The sequence below is a fragment of the Strix uralensis genome, chromosome 3 (assembly GCF_047716275.1).
Source record: "Strix uralensis isolate ZFMK-TIS-50842 chromosome 3, bStrUra1, whole genome shotgun sequence".
Taxonomy (NCBI): domain Eukaryota; kingdom Metazoa; phylum Chordata; class Aves; order Strigiformes; family Strigidae; genus Strix; species Strix uralensis.
Genome location: NC_133974.1, coordinates 74598596 through 74618604, shown reverse-complemented (window position 1 = coordinate 74618604; position 20009 = coordinate 74598596). Strand labels below are relative to the sequence as shown.

The window sequence follows — 20009 nt, the reverse complement described above, 5'->3', positions numbered from 1 at the left end:
TTCCCTAGATCTACTTAAAGTAACTTCAATTAAAGATTTCTTTTTTTTTTTAAAAAAAAAAAGGACTGCTTTTCTGAGGCTTTCATAAATATTCTGGAACTAGTTTTCTCTTTCAAAACGTGACTTCTAAGGGCACTGAATTGATCCTGTGCAGATAAGCGATAAATAATAGTAATAATTTTTAAAATAATATTTTTCAGAGAGAACTCACATATCATAATTGAAGTGCTTTAATTTTGTCTGCAGAAAAGTGTAAACTTAGGTCTGAAGCTTGTTTGGGAAAAAAAGCAGTTTGGAACTGTTGTCTTTTCTCACAAATCAAAGTAAAATCAGTGTCATTGTGCGATGTTAAATTAGTGTGATACTGTGCTTTTCTTATGTATGACCTGCACTTCTAGCAGTTATGAAAGTGAACACTGACGTTAGGACATGAGTACGTTATCTCTTCCTTCTCTCAGCCTTGGCTTTTGTCTCTCGCTTTTTCAAAAAAACACACAGTGAAGACAATGAAATACTAGTGTTTTCCAGGGTTAATTTCCTAATGGCAGTGGGAAACACAGAAGCAATATTCAAAGGTACATCTGAGAAGCTGTTGATTTATCCAATTTGTTAATATTTGGAATAGAGGATGAAGCAGGAATAGTAGCAAGAAATGCTTGGAAGTGAAGAAAGAAGGATGGGTCTTTGATTAGAAAACTGCCTCTGTAGCTGCCCTAGGTCTTTGGCAGAGAGTTTTTCCTGTCCACAAAATTAAAGTGCTTTGCCTGTCTTGTCATTATTCATTATAATTTTTGTTTGTTTTGGGGACTACTGTGTGGTAGATGATCACTGTTTAGTACAGTGAGCTCTTTTGCCTTAAGGACACATAGGCAAGTGTAGAGAATTTGGACAAACTACATTCCCTAGGATACTGCCTGTTTTGTGTGGTTGAGAAATGCTTAACGTGTACTGAAACGAGCATGTATTATTATTCTTCTACAGTCAGTATTTAAGTGACATGGTTTTTCAACTCAGCATACCCTGCAAAACTGGGAGGCTTTGCATTACTTTAGGAAAGAAGATTAATGCTGGTTAAGAGGATGATATTAATTTGAGATGAGAAGAATAATTTTAGCTACTAGGTAAAAAAGTGAAGATGACATAATCCTTGGGTAAAGGAACTAAATGGGACTATCTGCAAGGGCTATTTTTATTTTTTTGATAACTGTAAGCACTGTAAAAGAGACCAAACTCTATTTTCAGATTTGCATGTGAGGCTTCCACTAATTTGTCAAAAAAGAAACTTGCTCTGTATATTTAAAGCTTGTGTAAACTTAGTGCTGCATATTTAATGATTTCTGGAGAGAAAACTGGTTTAGGTGTCCTGGAAAATGCAAAAGGATATTTTGTTTAAAGAAATACTGAAGTATTCTTAATATGGAAAATTAGACTGGCTAGTTATGACAGTGCTTCCAGAAATCTTTGCATCAGAAGTGCTTAAAGAAAACACTTGAGGGATAGAATTTGAAGGTTGGAGTAACTTGAGGAATCCATGGGCTTCTCTCTTTTTCTGGGTGCATACTTCTCTTGTTTTGAGGCAAGGTAGCTGTAAAGTTTCAATTCCAAATAAGCTCTGGGTGGGTGAATGAAATGATTACATTTAATTATGTTGGAAGATGATGTTCAGGGAAGAAATCTTTTGTTAGAAAACTACCAGTGTCAGTGTAGATAACTAACAAGTTTTAAAATTCAGTTCCTGTTAACATCTGAATTTCATTTTTAGAAATTGTTTTTTGTCTATTTCTGCAAATACTAATTCAAGTGAATGCAGAAGCATGAGCAAGTCTGAAGCAAATCTGCTCTGAAGCTTCTATTCCTTGTGGGGATATTTTTTCCAGTTTGGCAATTTGTGTAGTCAATCCATAGTTAATGCAAAAGCAATTATTTTACATTGAAAGTATTCTGAGTTTGTGTAGGAAGGTATCATTTATGGGGACAACACCCCGCCCCCACCCCCCCCCACCCCCAAGTTATAAGCTCTTTTTTTTTAAGAGCTATAAACTGTCAGTGGAATACAGATGTCATCTTTGTACAGGAAACATTGATAAGAATTTAAAATGCAAGGGAAAAAACAGGTGAGGCAAGCTGGCTCTTTAAGCCCTTCCATGCCAGAACAAAATTAAATTACTAATTCCCTTCAGGAAGAAAGCTGGTATTAAGTTTGCTGGATTATTCAACATCTGTTTAGTATATCTCTTATCACTTAGCTGGATGTTATGGAAATTCATTGGTCTAGGAGAAGAATGTGATTGAAGTTTAAAAGTTAAAATACTGTGGTATGTTAAAGTGGACTTGTTCCCATTGTAGTTTTACTTACATTTTATCTTGCCAGTTTAGAGGCTGAGCAGATATGTTTGAGTTTCGATTTGCATGCAACCTAATAGTCTCTTCAGCCTTTCAACTGTCTCTAGTGTCAATATATATATTTTTTAAGAGTCTTTGAGTTTGATCAACAATTTCTCAGTAAATGGAAAACTTGAAGAATGGATAAGAATTGTACTGTTTTATTTCTAGTGTATGCTGAGGGAACAAATTCCCTGTTTTGCATACATCTTTGGAATGATTTCCTTTCTTCCAAATACTAGGGTACCTGTTTAAAACAAGAAGTGTTCAGCTCTTCGATAAATTATACTCCAGAAACCATGGGCATACTATAATGATGAAATACTTAACTGCTTTGCATGATTCATCTGGACTTGTGTTATTCCTGCTGCCTCCTAGAGGTTGGAGAATTTCCTTAATTTCTTATCAGAAGGAAGGGGATAACCACATTTGAAATACAGAATCTTTGCAACTGATAAATGAATCAAGTATGGAGAATTGAAAGAATCTGTGTTGCTGCTGCTTCTGTTTGATATTCATTATGGAAGTATAGGACTGATTTATGCATGAGAGGGAAAATGAATAAGATTTGTTACCTTATAGTTGGTGTGAATCCAGGAGGTCTTGATACAGAGATCCTGGAAATCTACATTGTACATAATTTCCCATTGACTCCTCCGTATTTTGGCTACTTAGCTTTTTATCTCTGTCACAGCAGATTTTTTTTTTTCAACATGCCTTGCATTATTCCACTCTTCTTTCATCTGTAAGTAATGTTTAAAAAGGAGAGAAAGCTTCTTTAACACTTGAAAAATGTGATCACTTGATTATGATGCTTATTTAGATTAACTTCCTTTTATACTAGTCCTGACATTTAACACCACTAAAATAACTGCTTCATCATTCTGTTATGCTCTCATTGATGAAGAATCCCTTAAATAACTAAGTATTTATACATAATTTTCATATTCTGTGCGGATAAAGGAGGTGAGCCTTTTAACTTCTTTGTGTTACTTTGTGTTGTTTAAGAATTCTTTTTTCTGTGATCAGTCAGCTCTGTGTGGTTAAATGTTGCGTGCACTAGCTAGAAGCAGGATGTTAACCTGTTTGAATGTGGCACTAGTGATAGTGACAACGTTATGGTGTTTAGTTTTTTCTTCCTATGTTACATAGAACAATTATTCCTTAATGGTACCAATTCCAGCTTTGGTCGGCCAGGAGTTGAATGCTACTGCCAACATGACAGTGGAGCTGCAGTAATCCAGCTTCAGTTCCTGATTAATGAGGTTAGTAAAATGATGTACACGTTCCATAATTCAGAGAAGATACAGAGTGTGTTTTCTTCAATTTCTCATTAACCAAGCATCAAAATCAGCTAACACAAGTGACTCTTAGCATGAATGGCAAATGGTAATAACAATTATAAATAAATTAACTTTTTTAATTTAAGAAAATGCTTGACTAACTGCTGAAAATATCTTTGTCTCTAGAGTACTCTTGCTATAAGCAAAAACTTTTTTGCTAGAAATATTTATTCATGTCAGTGAACATTGCAAGTTATCTCTTGAAGTAGTAAAGTGTGTTTTTTCAATAGTACTAACAGTTTCAGTAGTTTATTTTGATGGAGTTACTGTTTTAAACATGAGCTGAGCAATGATCCCTCAGTAATTTCAAGTGTGTTTTTTCTAGGGGTGCAGCAGCTGAGAACTGACAGCAGTGCTGTTCTAGAGCTAGCTGGGATCAGACTTGTAGAGGGACTTCTAGTTCAGAGGAATGGTGAAGTCAAACCTCACTGACTTTGTCAGCACATAGATATGAGCAGTTGTGTTTTGCTTAATTCCTCTACAGAGGTGGACATGAGGGAACTGATGTGCACATGCTGGAAAAAGCTTCTTCCCCATTGCACCTCAGTATAGCACTGAACTAAATGTGAGTGAGCTGCATGACATGTGATCACATCAGTTATCTCATTTCTACTACTTAAAACTTATCTGTGCTATGGTGTTGATATGCATGCTTATAAATACTTTTTCATTCTGGTAGAAATATGTAATATTTCTACTATGATGATATACTGTTACTAGGGTTATGAAAATAAGTTGACTAAAATTTTTTCTTTCTCATAGGGAGCTCTTGTGAGTGCCTTGGCTGATGATACCTTACACCTGTGGAACTTACGTCAGAAGAGACCTGCTATACTTCATTCACTCAAATTTAACCGAGAACGGTAGGGATTGGTTTATTATTGCTTTGCACCTTACCATCACACCATGCACTATTGTAAGATGAGATTTATTAATGCAGTCCAATTCATAACTTGTTAAATAATTGAAAATGGATTTACATTGAGTTTGAGTTGCAGGCAGTTAGGGCCCAAAGGACTTGAGTAGATACACTAGTGACCTAAACTGAGATGACTTTTCTATCACTTTGCATATTGCATTGCTGAACATCAATTTTCTTATCTTTAAAATGTGGAGGGATAGAAGACTTTCAGCGTATGTCTCCAAAGGAATTTTGGAACAGGAGAAAGTGTGTGTGTATGTGTGTGCACCAACAAGACAACATCAAAACTAATTCAATGTTTTAATTGGAAGTTTTTCTCCTCTTGATGACAAATTGAAATTCTGCAGTGTTAGAGCTCCTCTAAAATTTCTAAAAATGAGTTGATTAAATTTCTGAAAAAAAAAGTGTGTCTTTTAATAACAAGTAGTCCTTGCCTTTTGCAAAGTAGCCCTCCTTTCCAGTATGGGTAAAGTCTCAGCTGGAAGGCTATGTCTACTTTTGAGCAGTGTGCTTCAGAGATGAACTGCTTGGGGGCCTCAAAGGATACTACTAGCAAGAACACAGAATAATCTGTGACTTGAACCTCTGAATACGGCAGGAAGTAATAAGCTTTAAGCAATGGGTAGCAATAGTAAGATGTAAGTTAAATATTTATGTAAAACCTTCTAATGTAATGTCATACAAAGTGCTAAACAGACTGTTGGGTGGGTTATGGAGTAACCTTGTTTTAAAGAGCAGGTTATAAAAAAAATTGCCAGGAATAACATAAATGCAGATTACTGGGTTGTTTTGAGATAGAGGACTAAGTGATTCCAAGTCCCTTTTGAGGTTATTTCTGTGATCACTATGCATAAACTTTATACTAGGGCCTGTAGGGATAGGGCGAGGGGTAATGGTTTTAAACTGAACGAGGGTAGATTTAGGCTAGATATAAGGAAGAAATTCTTTACTGTGAGGGTGGTAAAACACTGGAACAGGTTGTTCAGAGAGGCTGTGGGTGCCCCCTCCCTGGAAGTGTTCAAGACCAGGTTGGATGGAGCTTTGAGCAACCTGGTCTAGTGGAAGGTGTCCCATAGCAGGTGTGTTGGACTAGATGATCTTTAAAGGCCCCTTCAGACCCATGCCATTCTGTGATTCGAAACTGTTATGCACGAAACAGCTCTGTTGAGAGAGAAAAATTCTTTGCTCCAGAGGAGTGGCAGTGTTCCTTTATGCAGCATAAAAGTCAAATGGAGAGAAATGCAATTCACAACTTCTAGTTTAATGAGGATTGTCCAACTATAGGAGATGCGGTGGTGTATCCAAACCAAAGTTTCTCCCTCTCCCTTCCCCCTTCTTTCTTAAATGGCTTTTCTCTTACCTGTAGCACTTACGTACGTATCAGTACAAAATTTGGATTTGCAGCCTGAAAGCCCACTTGGACATTGGCTTCTAACTAATGCTTTAAAATAGATACCTGAGAAGGTGATTCTGATTGTGTGCAAATTTGCTGGAAGCTGGTTTAGAGTTTTAGATGTATGGATACCTTTGGTTAAACGGAGTGAAAGTTTTAAACCATCCTTTTCCTGTAAATGTGGCATTGTCACTAGCAAAGCTTGTCGTAGAGTTGAACTGTGAACTCTTACGTGGAAAGGAGTCTAGATCACTCATGTCACTTTAGTGGTTTTATTTATTATTAATTTTGGACAGAGTACTGATTTTTCGAGGAAAACCTGTGCCTTGCTAAAATAAGAGCACCATAGTTACTAAGAGCTGCGAAGGATACTTTGAGACAAGGGCTTATTCTTCTGGTAGTACTTTTAATCTCAAAGTATCTCTTATAATAGCATATAGAAATAGCCAGAACACTTAAGATCCCAGAACCATATGCTGTCATAGCCACTTATTAAGTCATCTTGGATGACTGGTAACTGTTTTCAAATACTCTGTTTTCTTTGGACGAGTTTGTAAAATAAAGCTTTATAAAATACAGTGTAATCTCATTACTAGGGAATGATTTTGATTTTGAACTTTAAAGAATTGCATAAATTCACTGCTGTATAATTCTAAATAGCTGCCTTTATAACACTGAGAGTTCTCAGTAATTAATTATACCCAATAGGTTTGATATGTGAATTTGAAGTAAATGGGCTTTGCTTAGGTCAGCTTTATGATATGTGTTAACTGCTAAGCTTATTGAGAAGAGTGTTCACGAATAAAACTGGATCTTCTCAATTCACAAGTACCCAGTTGTTAGATACCTAATTAATAAAACCTGAAATAATTTATGTTGTGGGATTAAGATTTGCTTGTAAGGATAACTAACATCTCAAACAGGAATTATTTAAAATATTAAATACTACAACAGAGCCTTGTAGCTATATCTTCTCTAATGATACTTTAATTTACCAGCTTGTGTAGGGAATTTCAGTATCTTGGAAATTAATTTGGGTAAAAGAATAAATAAGTTAACAAACTGGAAAAAATGTCCTTGGAGGGGAATTGAAGTCAAATCTTACTTTATGACTGAAGCAGCTATTCCAGTTACATCAGTATTTGCTCTAGGACTCTGTAGATGCTAAGGTTTAAAATTATATACCTGATTGTCAACACACTTCCAGATACTCCCATTGCAGAAAAGCAATATTTGTTTCCTGTTTAAGCTCAACATGTCACAGGCCAATTATTATTCAGGTTTTGTTTCCAAGCCAGAGTTTAATGTGTAAGGATTTGTGTGAAGTGGAAGGTTGTTTGTAGGAGTTGGCTGCCCAGATTGAAGGATATTCTAGTCTTGAAAACTATTCTTGAACTATGTTTAAAAAAAGATAATAAAAAAAATAAGGCTATGACTTGTTAACGAGTTCTGTATTCTACTGGCATATTGTTAACGAGTTCTGTATTCTACTGGCATAGCCTTTTACCAGCTCTGGCTAATTCCCTGGTTTTAACCATATGGAAGGATTACTGCCCAATGTTTAACAATGCAATTTCTAGATTTCATATTTGTTTCTCCTGTTGGTAATCTGTTTCGGCTAGCTTCCTTTCAGGCCTGTTTTGAACATCTTTCAAATAAGGAATAAAAACCAGACATAGCTTGTTTATAAATGCATATATCATGTGTTAAGTATTTTGTATACTTACCTGAACATTGAATTAGAGTATTAAATTGTAAGTGTAAACTAATTCAGAATGCAGTCTCTAGTATATGACTGGAAAGTATTGTGAATTCTTGCTTTTTTACTCATGAATTTTAGGAACAGGGAGAGATGAGAAAGAGTTGCTTTTTCTTTTAAAAATAATTCTATGCCTATTACAGACTGTTCTAAGCTGTGGAAAATGTCTTCATTGGGTAACTCAGAGCTTTTTAGATTTGAGCAAAACATTTCTTCAAAAGCAGTGGCCAAGAGTCTTTTAAAGATGCTGCTTTCTGTTGAATCTTTAAATGAGAAACTGGACATTTAATAAATTAATTGCTCTTGACTGCCTTTTATACCAGTGATGGTTAGTAATTTGAGGCAAGTCTTCTGAACTGGTGACTGATGAAGTTTTTGATGTATAACAAATCTGCTAGTTGAAATTACTGGCAGATGTCAGAAGCACAGTGCAAAACAGGCTAGTTTTGCAAGTTTTCTAGCCTTTTGTTCCTGTTGTATTTGTGTGGGTTTTGCAGCTGCTTCATGTTCTAGTTACTAAACAAAAGTTAGAAGATATTAAACCAATGTCATACTAAGCTTGGCCACTGTTCCTTGACTGGAAAGCAGTGTGTAGGGGCCAGGAGAAAAAGGCATAATGATGCTTACATGAGGGGTGTTGCTTATGTGACTTGCCATGCAAGTTAAAAGTGTATAAGTAGTACCTCTTTGCAGAATTCACACAATTCAGTGTGTGAACTTCTTTAGAATCCTAGGGTTTGTACTTCTTTTAAGATTTCTTCAGTGAATTACAATGTAGTTTCTTTGTCATCTACATACCTGTATAAATATCCTACACAGAATAAATTTGTGTGTTCACAGGTAATGCAAGCTTCATGTCAAATTTGTTTTGACTTAGTAACAAATGTTAATGTTAGGCTAGATTAACTCAGAAATAAGCATAGTTAGCACTTCTTATTAGAGTAAATATTGAAAGCGTGTTGTGAGAGAGATGCCCAGCTGGCATTAGTTTTCTTGCCATGCAGGTACTATTAAACTTTGTGCTGATCTAAGGTGTGAAAGGTCAAACACACATCACTAATAAGCCAGGAACTTTCACAGAACGCATTTAAGAGAGGGTGAAGTGACAGACTAACTAGGTTAAAAAAGAAAAAGCAAAAAACTAATGGTGTGATGACAAATTTGAGTCTCATTTGCCACAAACCAAACTACAGATCAATCAGCTTTACGTACAAGTATGAAAAATTTGTTCAGACATCCAAGATCTGCATTCTTCCTGAGCTGAGATTACCTGTTCTAATGCCAGAAGAAATAGTAAATAGATTACTTGCTTTGTGACTTGGCATAGAGACAAGAACCAGAATCATAGCATAAAAATAGAACTGTTTATTGTGTGAGTGCTTTGCATATGGATCACTGCGTGCCTTGATAGCAGTTAAATTTTTAATATGTCAACTTTTGTGCTGTGGGATTTAAATAGTTTTCCTCAGCATGAAACTGCACAATTTAGAGTTATAAAATTATGCTTTTAAGTATAGCTGGTTGTGTATCCTGCTGTAAACGGCAATTTTAGCATTGTGTTTAAAACACAAACTGTCTACAGTGAGTGAAAAATCCCACTTGTATTTACTAGTTATTAATAAACAAAACTTACAATAAATTACACGCACCTTATCTTGTTAGATACTGTAACTTTGTACCTAGACCATGTTTTAGCAGACAGTAGTTGAGAGAATTTTTTTCCTTCTACCTCACTGAATTTATGAACTGACCAATTCTGCCACTTTGTGGATAGCAGAAGGACATACAGGTTTTCTTGCCTGTGAGAGCAGGTGTTGATAGACATTGTTTGTGGGTTTTTGGTAGTGTTTTTTTTCTTACCCTTTCTGTTTATCAATATCACTGTTTCACTTCCAGCCTTTGAGGGCTGGCTTTTTTCCTTTTGCCATATGTGTTTTGGAGTAGGATTATAGCATAACTAACAGAAGGATTATAGATACGTGTCCAAACAGTACTTGAGAAGTTAAATATTTGAAGTCTTGCAAAGTCAATGATATATACCAAGTAGAAGTCTAATGTGCAACAAAACTAAGTTCATGCATAATTAAGTTGTTTACATTTTTTAAACTGGCTTTCTTCTTGAGAGTGAAAGGAAATGATCACTGAGTCTGCTTGCCATGATGGTGTCATATAAAGCCTTCTTTTACCTGGTGGGCTTAATGTTACTCAGTGGTGATCCACTAGATAATATAATTAGGAGTTTTATCTTGTTTCAAGAAGTTAGCAGGAGAAAATTAACTTTTTGACCGTTTGGATTTGCTGCAGATGTGAGTGTCTCTTTCATTCAAGATCAAATTCCTTTGAAAAACATTTTCTTGAGGCTGTGCATGCATGTAGAGTCCCATGTGTCAGTGCGGTTAATGGAACTGCACTTGCATCAGTTGCCTTCTACTGCCTTTAGCACTGAGGCAGAACCGAAGTGCTGCGTCCTATTACACTGACATTTCAGGTTGCTACGAAAAAGTTTTAAAAAAACTGTCTCTATTGTCCTGTTAGCTGTGTTCCTTGCAGACTGACTTTCACAGTGGTATGAGGCACATAATGGCCATCTGCCATGTTCCTGGTCTGAATTCGACCTCTAGTCTTTAAATCCTGCCTGTCTGACAGACTTTTCTCTGTCAGTCGTGGGCATAATTCTTCTGTCTCCCATGGGAAAGCTGCATCTCTGACATGGCCATTTTTTTAAGTTGTAGTGTGACTTCCCAGATGAAATGTTTAGCCTGAACTGCAAGTGACCCAAGTGTCTTCTGATGCCAGAGGTCTGGTTACTTTTTGAGTCATGTCAGATACACCAACAGTGCAGTGGTGGTGTGAATTCCTTCAGTATTGAAAAATTATCTTAAGTTTTCAAATCAGTTGCCTCAAGGCATGTGTGCATTGGTCTTTTGTCAGCGTTACAAGCAGTGAAACATCCCTTTTCTGTTAATGTTTAAATAAAAACGCAGAGACCCCTTCTGAGTGAAGTACAACTGAAACTTGAAAAGCCATCTTAAAACAGGGAGGTGAAATGTGACTCCATAAAGGAAGGAACATGTAAGCTGTGAAATATATTGGGAACACTGTATCTTAAAATGCAAATACTTGCAGCAACCTAAAAAACCCTCTGAAGTTGAGTCTTTTTCTGGAGAAGGATCTAAATGTCCCTAGTGTTGATCACATCAGTGGTGACAATTTTATTTCTGTTCTTGGCTCTTGCCTTCCCCATTACTCCATCTTGACACCACTAGTGTACACCACAACTTGGATACTGAACATAGGTACTTCTCAGCTGCCTTTAGAGGCAGCCCTTCAAGTGAACACATTTGGAGTGCCGTTATGGGATATAAATGGAATTGAAGTAACTGGTCCAGTTTCTATGATATACTGCATTTATCCACATGGTCTTTTGTGGGGGACAATTTTGGGATGTTGAAGAGGAATTCTTCCTCTGCAGGTGCCTTCTGCCCCCTCAGGCCTTTTTCATACAGGGTAGGTATTTTAAGCTTATTGCAGTTACCAGATCTGGAAGTAGATCCCTTACAGCAGTCTGGCAAAATCATAGCCACTGCTTGTTTCCATCAGTATGTCATTCTGACATTGGTTCTTGATGTTTTATGCCCATTGAAGACTTGACAAGAGACCATGGACATGGAGTCTAGGCTAACATAAGAATTAAACTTTTCAGCTTCTGAATTTTACATGGTGGCTATCTCATGCATGAAAGGTTGAAGATAGAGGTATGCAGAATACAACTGTGGTAGCTTAACACTTTTTAGGAATTTTTTATTCTGTGAATACAGTACTGGTCTGAGCAGCTAGTGTAATTACAGTAACTGCAGACCTATGATGATAGGCTGAGGTTCTAGAAACAGGTTTACTGACTTAAAAATAAAACCTGTTATCAGTGTTTGTCATTCATCAAAGTATTTGTCACTATGCTTTGTTGAAGCAGTGGAAAATTCTGAAGAATGTATAATACTTCATAATGCAGTAGACTAAGGAAAGGTAAAGATTAATTTAGGATTTCTGTTCTCATAATAATACACTCAAGATAACAGCCTGTCATTTTTACTTAATATCTCCCTTAAAAGCTTAATTCTTTGACTTACATATTTAATAAATTATATTCTTTGATATTTCTGTAATTAAATTCCTCTAGGGAGTACTATCACTTGCTGTAATAACTACTTTGATATACATTGTGAAACAACCACAATTAAGTTTTTTTTCTTAATCAACTTTGACAGATTATCAGAAAAGACACATGGTCTGCAGTTGAAGGAAGCTGTTTGTAAACCTGCTGAAAGGATTCTTAAAGACTCTCCTGTCACTGTTAATACTTTCGTATAAGCAACAGCACAAATTATGTTTTAAGTACAATAAGAACAAGAAATAATTTGTGAGGGTTCTTCTTTTATCAGTGTTTTTCACTGCTAGTGTACTGCTGGGTTTTCTGTATATAGTTTTGTTTTCATGAACTATTGGTTCAACTCTTAACAAATTCGTTTGACAGGAAAGAAGTTTCTTGTGGGGTGGGTTTTTTTTTTTTGGAAGGGGGTGACAGGATAAGGAGTGGCTTTGCAAATATGTATACAGTGAGGAGGAAGATTTTGTGCTTAGGGAAAAGTACAGCTACAGTAGAGTTTAGAACTACCCTGACTGTTTTGGGGTTGCATAACAGTACCTCATTTTAGCAGTGATGTTAGCATATATTAAAATCATACTGTAGATTTCAGATTAAAAAGAAAAAGCATTGCTTTTTTCTATAAAGGAATTTTTTTCTTTGCACAGGTATTGGGAAGTAAAATATTTGGAATGAAGTGCTGTGCACAATACTTGCATTATGTTAAAGGTTCAATCTGCTTCACAAAATGTACTATACTTACTGAGGTAGCTGAAATTTCCTTGGAGATAACGTGAGGAATCTGTTATGCCATGAAAGAGCTGCCTGCAAAAGCCTGCTTTCTGTGATGCCTGGCTCAGACAGTCGCTAGGCTGTCTCTTTAGATGCAAAAAAACTGGTCTATTTTTTACAGATGCTTCTGTTCTAGTATTTTGGGCAGAATGGCTTGATACAGAAGAAGAAGAGTATGGTACTCTGCTTTTGACTGATACATTGTTTTCAGGCAGTTGGGGTTTGTGTGCAAGAAAGACTGGCAAAAAACTGTTGAGTTGAATCTGTAGTCTTTTCGATCTGTTCCCAACATTTGATTGTATCTTCCACATTTATGTACATATCCATTTGTGGGTAGGGACAGAGGGAGAAGAATGCTTGAGTTGTAGAAATGACCACTTCTGTAGGTCTTAAAATATATTATGGATGGAGTATATTATTCTAATCTTGTGGTGGCATAAAGATAGGTTTCTGAAAGAAAAATCTGCATTTTTCAGAAAAAAAATATATGCTGTCCTTGGCCAAGTGTTAAATAAGGAAGTATTGCTTCACCACCAAGAAGACTGGCCTTTTGTTTCCATCCTCCAAAACAAATTTGAATCCCTTTAATCCTCAGTCCAATTTTCAACAGAGCAAGTGAGGCCACCAAATGTAGCCTGTATGTTGACATGCTAGTATGTCATCGCTGGTCCTTCAGATGGTCAGAGCATCACTGAATTTTAGTTTTTAAGAAGGCTGTAACATTTCCAATGTTGTTTAAATCTACATAGTTGAAGTGAATCCTTCATCAGTGAAGAGAGAGAAGCTCAGTACATGAGAAGCTCAGTACATGTTGGAAACGTTATTCTGTAAGTTGCTAAAATAAATGCAGTTATCTGAAATTAATCACTTTAGACAAATATAACTGAATTTCTGAAAGTTGGAAGACATACTTTTTCTATTAAGAAAATAAAGAAATAGCCAATAATTATATTTGCAAATAGAGTAATATATACCACATTCAAGGTGAAATGGCAATTCTTTCATTATAGGAGGATCAGCATGACAAATTCCTTTTGGATTTAACTTGTCATCAGTTGTTCTGTGAAACATAAAAGCTCTATGAATATTTTTAGGTTATATAGAAATCATACAAGGGTTTTTTTTTCTGATTGTAGAAGACTGGTGAAAGCACACTTTGAAGGATAAGGTTAAGAACCCTATTTTATATGTGCCTCTATTTAACAATTTTTGAAGTCTCTTCAACCTCCTGCCTTACAGTTTGTAAACATTTTGTGAAGTTCAATTCTAATTTACTCCTGGTGTGGAACCATTTCATTGCTTGCTAACTCATGACAAAATCTCACTTGCACAGAGGAGACAGTAAATGGAATATGGCTGCATATTCAATAAGAGTATCAAGAGTATTGAGGAGTTGGACACTTCTTTAAGTGTTGCTATAGCAATCAAAGTTGTAGCCTCAACTTAATATTTTTGCTCACCTTTAAATGATAGAAAATACATTGGTTTTTAGAATGAAAGTATTGGACAACTGTAATTGACAATATTAACTCACAGATCAAGACAGATAGGCCCATGACTCTGCTCCTGAAATATTATTTCTGGCTGCTAGGCCACATTTTTAGATACAACTGATCGAGCTGCCAGCTACTTCTGGCATGTGGAGTCCTGGCACAAAAAGAAGCTGTAGTGTTGCAGAGTGCTGAGGGTTTTATGTTTTCATGCTGCATCTCTTTCCCCTTCCCCATGGCCTGCTTGTAGTGGGAGAGCTGTATTACTGGGCAGTAAGGTTTTGGGGCGTGCCAAGGAAGTGCATGTACAGATGTATGTGATTTAGCTTCCAATAAAATATTTGTTTCAAGGACACTGGGGAAACGTAAGTCTTTAACCTGTGGTGTTTGCAGATTACTGTGCTTTTTAAAACATTTAAAAATGTTACAACCTCTAAGTTCAATGAGTTGGAAGAGCATTTTAAATCTCGTATATAGTCCTTTTTCTGTGAAGCATCAATGAAAAAAGTTAGTGTAGCCTTTTGGTTTAAATGTTCAAGCACAAGAAATCAAGTAAGTTAGAAAATGAAAGATTTGTTTGAGCAAACTACATTTCCTAACTGGAAGGAAATTAGTGGTATAAAAAGTGGTACACTTTTGATCGAGGTGGTATTACTACAGAAGACTTTCTTTTTGAAACCTGTAATACAAATTAACATCTTTTCAGCCGTTACCATTTTTTTCATTGCTGCTGTTAGCATTTGCTGAAGTGTGTGTATACAGCATCTAAAGCAAAGGATCGAAAGCTGTTCTTTGCATAAATAATTATTAATGGACTTGTGAAGTGATGCATGGATTTGGCAAGAAGGGAGTGCACTGGGAGGAAACAAGAACAAAGCAATCTGTAAAGCTAAGGATTAGAGCTGACAGAACAAATTTCCATTGAATAATTATTATACCTTATCACTCAAACATTTCTGAAACCCCAAGTTTGATAGTCCAAGTAGTTTGGCAATTTCTTTCAGTCGTGGACCATGTCAGGTTAAAATGGTTTAGAGTTTACAGTTTCCAGACAGTTTCTAGACTCTAATTTCAAGTTAGTATTTCTGTTGTATAGAAGAATCAGGTACTTTAGAAGCTTTAGTTCCTACAGACATTATTTCATTACCAGTCTTGAAGAAAAACGGGCAGGAACCAAGAGGGCAGAAATAACCATGTTTTCAAATAATATTTGTGCTGGAGCTATGGTCAAAGAAGAGTTCTCTGCTGGTACAAACAGTCATTAGCATTTGGGTTCTGTTCAGGTACTTCCTTCTAGCAGAAGAGAAGAGTGTAAGACAAAATTAAAACGCAGTTTAAGGAAAATAATAGCCCCAAATTTAAACTACTTTTAAAATTACTTTTATAATTGTTTAGGATTGGTTTTAGGTTGTTCTTTAGAGGATACTTTGAGTTACATGTAAACTTACATTTCTTAGGCTTTATTTTCTGCTTTTGTTTCCTCACTTGAAGCCTGCTTAATCTGCATAAACTAACTTCTAAAAATCCTTTGTTCTTGTAATTAGATATATTTCAAAGGGAGATTTATAGATTATAACATAGGAGAATTGTATTTTAAGTTTAAAATGACAGCAATCTTAAGCATATACATTCAGTATGATAATTTTCAAAGGTGGCTGTGTGATTTTTATCTGAATGACTAATAGTTTTAGAATACCTTAGTTTCTATTATTTGTTTAAGTTTTTACATTGTTTTCTTTCTTTTGCCATGCACTGGCTTTGCTACTTTTCTCTACCTGTAACTTGTCTTATTTTTTCCTGTTTGCCTGTTTCCTTCTACCTTTTGACAATGTAGACCTCGAAGTGTAGGATATCTAAAAGACTTTAATTCCTTTTTTGGTCACTTTCTCTTTCAGGATAACATTTTGTCATCTGCCTTTCCAAAGTAAATGGCTATATGTGGGCACCGAAAGAGGAAACATTCACATTGTCAATGTGGAATCATTTACACTCTCAGGCTATGTCATCATGTGGAATAAAGCCATTGAACTGTGAGTTTAATCAAGTATTGTCTTTGGAGGGGAGGGAACAGAAGTGTCCTAGATGTTATTCACATCAGTTGCAGAAATGTCATTGTTACCTAGAGTGGCCTCCATATTAGTTCCACTACACCAAATACACGATCAAAGTACATAAATAATCACGTAAACAGTCCTAGTACATAAATAGTCACTTTTTATTCTCATAAATGTGAAGTGTTAATGTTAATATATATGTTCCTGCCTGTAACACTATTTTATCATAGTGCCAGGAATAGACATAAAAATAAGCAAAATAGACAATATAAAAATAGACATAAAAATCATTATCTGTGATGACAAAGAACTAGAAAAATATGTTAAAACATGATGTGGCTGGTACTTGGGCAGGCATGTTACTTCTACAGTTCCAGGGTTAAAGCCCAAAGTATAAAAAGATGCATTGTAAGAGGGCTGATGCATGCTAAGTATAAAATTAGTGGCTGAAAATGTAAATTTAAATAAGCCTGTTCTGAGAGCAAAGTATATTTTACAGCTATTGTCATTGTTCCTCCTTCTTTAATAATAAATTTGTGTATGCAAGTAGTGTTTTGTGGGTGAAAACATACTTGTGTGCTGCTATTCCAGTGCTGTTATTTTGTTCTGGAATGTTATGTCTATCTTCAAAACATACATGAAGTCCAGCACTTGCCAAAGGCTGTTAAAGCAAACACAGGTCTTCATTAGTCCATCTTCTTCAACAGCAAGAAGTCAGCATAAAGTCTTAACTCTGTGTTGTTTTAACAACATGTAGTTTGGGCAGTTTGTGAATAATGGAAAGACCTGTCTTGCAACGTAAAAATAAACATTTTATCCAACTGTGTCAGTTCTGTAACAACAAACATTAAGATAGATATTATGAAGCTAATGGCATTTTTTTTCTGTGTTGCGAATAAGCAGTAAATAAGTCTTTCCTTCTTACAAAAACACAGAAACCAAGTGCCTAAAAATAGACGGAAAATGTTTATGGGCTTGAAGATAAAAGTGACTCCATGCTGAAATGTCAATAGGTTGCTCACATGGAGTCTATATCTGTAGAATCTGTATTGCAATAATTTTGAGATGCAGTTTTGAACAGGGAAATTTTTTAATTAAATGGAAATATTTCTTGTTTAGGTCGTCCAAATCTCACCCAGGACCAATTGTCCACATTAGTGACAATCCAATGGATGAAGGAAAGGTAGGATATGTTTAAAGACTATTCAATATGTTCATTTTCAAGCAAAACTTTTTTTTAAAGTATAGATACCACTGCTTTTTAAGGAAGGATTAAGTAGATGAGGACAATGTTGAAAGCATAAACAAATGCTAAATCAAGGTTTTAGGCTCTGAAATAACATGAAGCAAGTTACAGACATGACTTTAGGATGCATTACTGGAACAACTGCATACATCTTGTAGTCCGAAACATTTGAAAACACAGCTGAAAGTGCTTAATTGCAAAAATTTTTGAAAACAAAAAGGGAACAACTTTACTTATGGTGGTAAAAACTAAGGTATTACCAGAAAAGCAGAATCATAACCTGCATGCAGAGATAGTGGGATGGAAATTAAATAACTTCATAATGCTCTTTGGTGTTGCTATTTCACAGCTTCAAAATGTTTATTTATGTAGCATATTTATATAGAATACTGTGTACTTTGTCTTTAGTTTAGCTAATCCAAGGCAGCAGTTCTTATGGGATTTGAGGTCTGACATATTCTCATTTTGCTAACTGCATCTAGTGATTATAATAAATTGCTTAAAACCTAACTGGCCTGTAGTACAACTAGATACTTCAGAAAAGTCAACTCAACTAAAGCTTGTAAATAAGAGCTATGTATTAGACTTGTCTTTTTCTTCTTTTGAGATAGTATTAACATAATAATCTTTTTATTTTGACGAAGTTTTACAGTACCCGTTCTTGAAGCCCTTGCAAGACAGTAATTTTTGTCCTGTGACATAGTAGCCACAAAGAACTTGATCTGTGAACTCAACGGTCATTAGTTCCTTCTGTATTACTAAAGTAAATCTACAGGTTTACTCTTTGCTTTGTCGCATCTTTGTCGCATCTGTCCCATCTGGCTCATGCCAGAACAATGTAGAACACATAACTTTAGTTCACAGTGAAGGGTCCATGAATTAAAAGAGAAAGCAAGAAGTTAAAATGTTAGTATGCCTTCTCTAGGTCACAGCACTTATTGTAGTACCAAATCATATTATATTTCTCACTTAAGTCATGGTTGCAAGACTAAGTCTGTGCTTCAGGTAACAGACCTCTTCTACAAGTCTTGGGATGGGATCACATGGCTCGCTCACTCTATGAAGGATCTTCAGCCTCTGTAGCTTGTGTGTCCCATATAATTATTTAGTAAATCATAGTGGTTTACTGCAACTTTTCTTCAGATGCCTTGGTCTCTGATGGATAGTAAGCAGGAGGGGATTTCCTTAGTTTTGACAATAGGAATAAAGCAAAATATGAAAGAAGGATTTGAAAACAGCAGTCTTAAATGTATCTTTTCCAAAAGTGTGTAGACCCCTGACAAAGGTGTGGTTATAACAGCCAGAGAGACCTTGATGCCACTTTAAACAGATTTTCATCAATGACTTCGCTGTAGAATAATCAGGTATAGTGATTGAGTAGATCAATGAATTAAATTCTGAATTATTATTTTTGTCAGTGTAATGTCTCAGAAATATCCTACAGTTTTGAGCTCCCATTTTTGAAGAATCTTCAGAGAGAAAATTTTGCTTACTACTATTCCACGTATGCAGGAGAAATACTATTTTTTTGGTTTACTTGCTTTAAATTGACAACTTGGTGGATAAAACTGAAGAGAGGGAATGATACTGTTGTCTCAGCAGTGGTTTGAGCATTTTAATAACATGCTAGTTTTAAGCTTGTATCCTAGACATCTGAGGTTTCAGTATAGGTGGTTTTCATTGGGCTGAAGCTTACTGCCGTAAGTGCATAACTGATGGATTTCTCTGTAGAGTTAGGTTTGAATCGCATTCCAGAATCGTGAACCCTAGAATATGAATGCTATGAAGCTGTGGTAACTTCAGAAAAGACAAATTACTTTCTAGTTATACTTCTAGTGTATTCAACCCCACACTTAATTATTGTTAATTAAAGTTTAAGAATTACTGTCTTTTACAATCAGGCTATCAATCAGTGGTTTAGAATCTGACCTTATGCTCCTATTCTTTTTCATAAGAAAAATATTGCAGAAAAAAAACTGTGGAGTTGCAAGAACCTCCTGTGTACTCACTTTAAAAAATTATGTTGTTAACCTTCTAATCACTATGTTTTTTCTAATGTTTAAAGTTAAAACAGAAAAATTATAAAATATGGCTTATGATAAGCAAGGTGATTTAAAATAATAGTATACATGACACTGCATTGAGGAAAAAACCTTAATATTCACTTTTACTAGATCAGATGTATCTAATATTAGGGTATTTTAGTGCTGTATAGCACTGATATGGATCACATATTTGCTCTGTAAGCGGGTTGGAGATCCTCTGTTATTTTTCATACTGGAAATACACCTTGATAATCTTAATGTACTGAAAAGGCTGTCTAGGCAAAAACCTCTAGGTACGGCCATAGACCATACTGGTTTAGATCTCTATCCTTGACTACAATGACATGTGTGTGAAGGCAGTGTTTTCTAACTTGTAATACGAAGGACACTCCTCAAGGCTTTTCAGTTTGCTCACAGGAAGTAGGCCGTTTCAACAGTGAGT

At 35.6% G+C, this 20009-nt stretch overlaps 1 protein-coding gene across 10 annotated transcripts in view; it reads left to right on the top strand.

The window, feature by feature from the left end:
• Window positions 1–20009, top strand: part of STXBP5 (syntaxin binding protein 5) — a 114435-nt gene that overhangs the window by 27450 nt on the left and 66976 nt on the right. For all 10 annotated transcript variants that reach the window (XM_074862901.1, XM_074862900.1, XM_074862902.1 and 7 more), the window contains exons 3-6: window positions 3566–3647; window positions 4488–4588; window positions 16118–16252; window positions 17396–17459. In XM_074862901.1, coding sequence (XP_074719002.1) covers window positions 3566–3647; window positions 4488–4588; window positions 16118–16252; window positions 17396–17459 — 382 coding nt within the window. The remainder of the gene's footprint in view (window positions 1–3565; window positions 3648–4487; window positions 4589–16117; window positions 16253–17395; window positions 17460–20009) is intronic.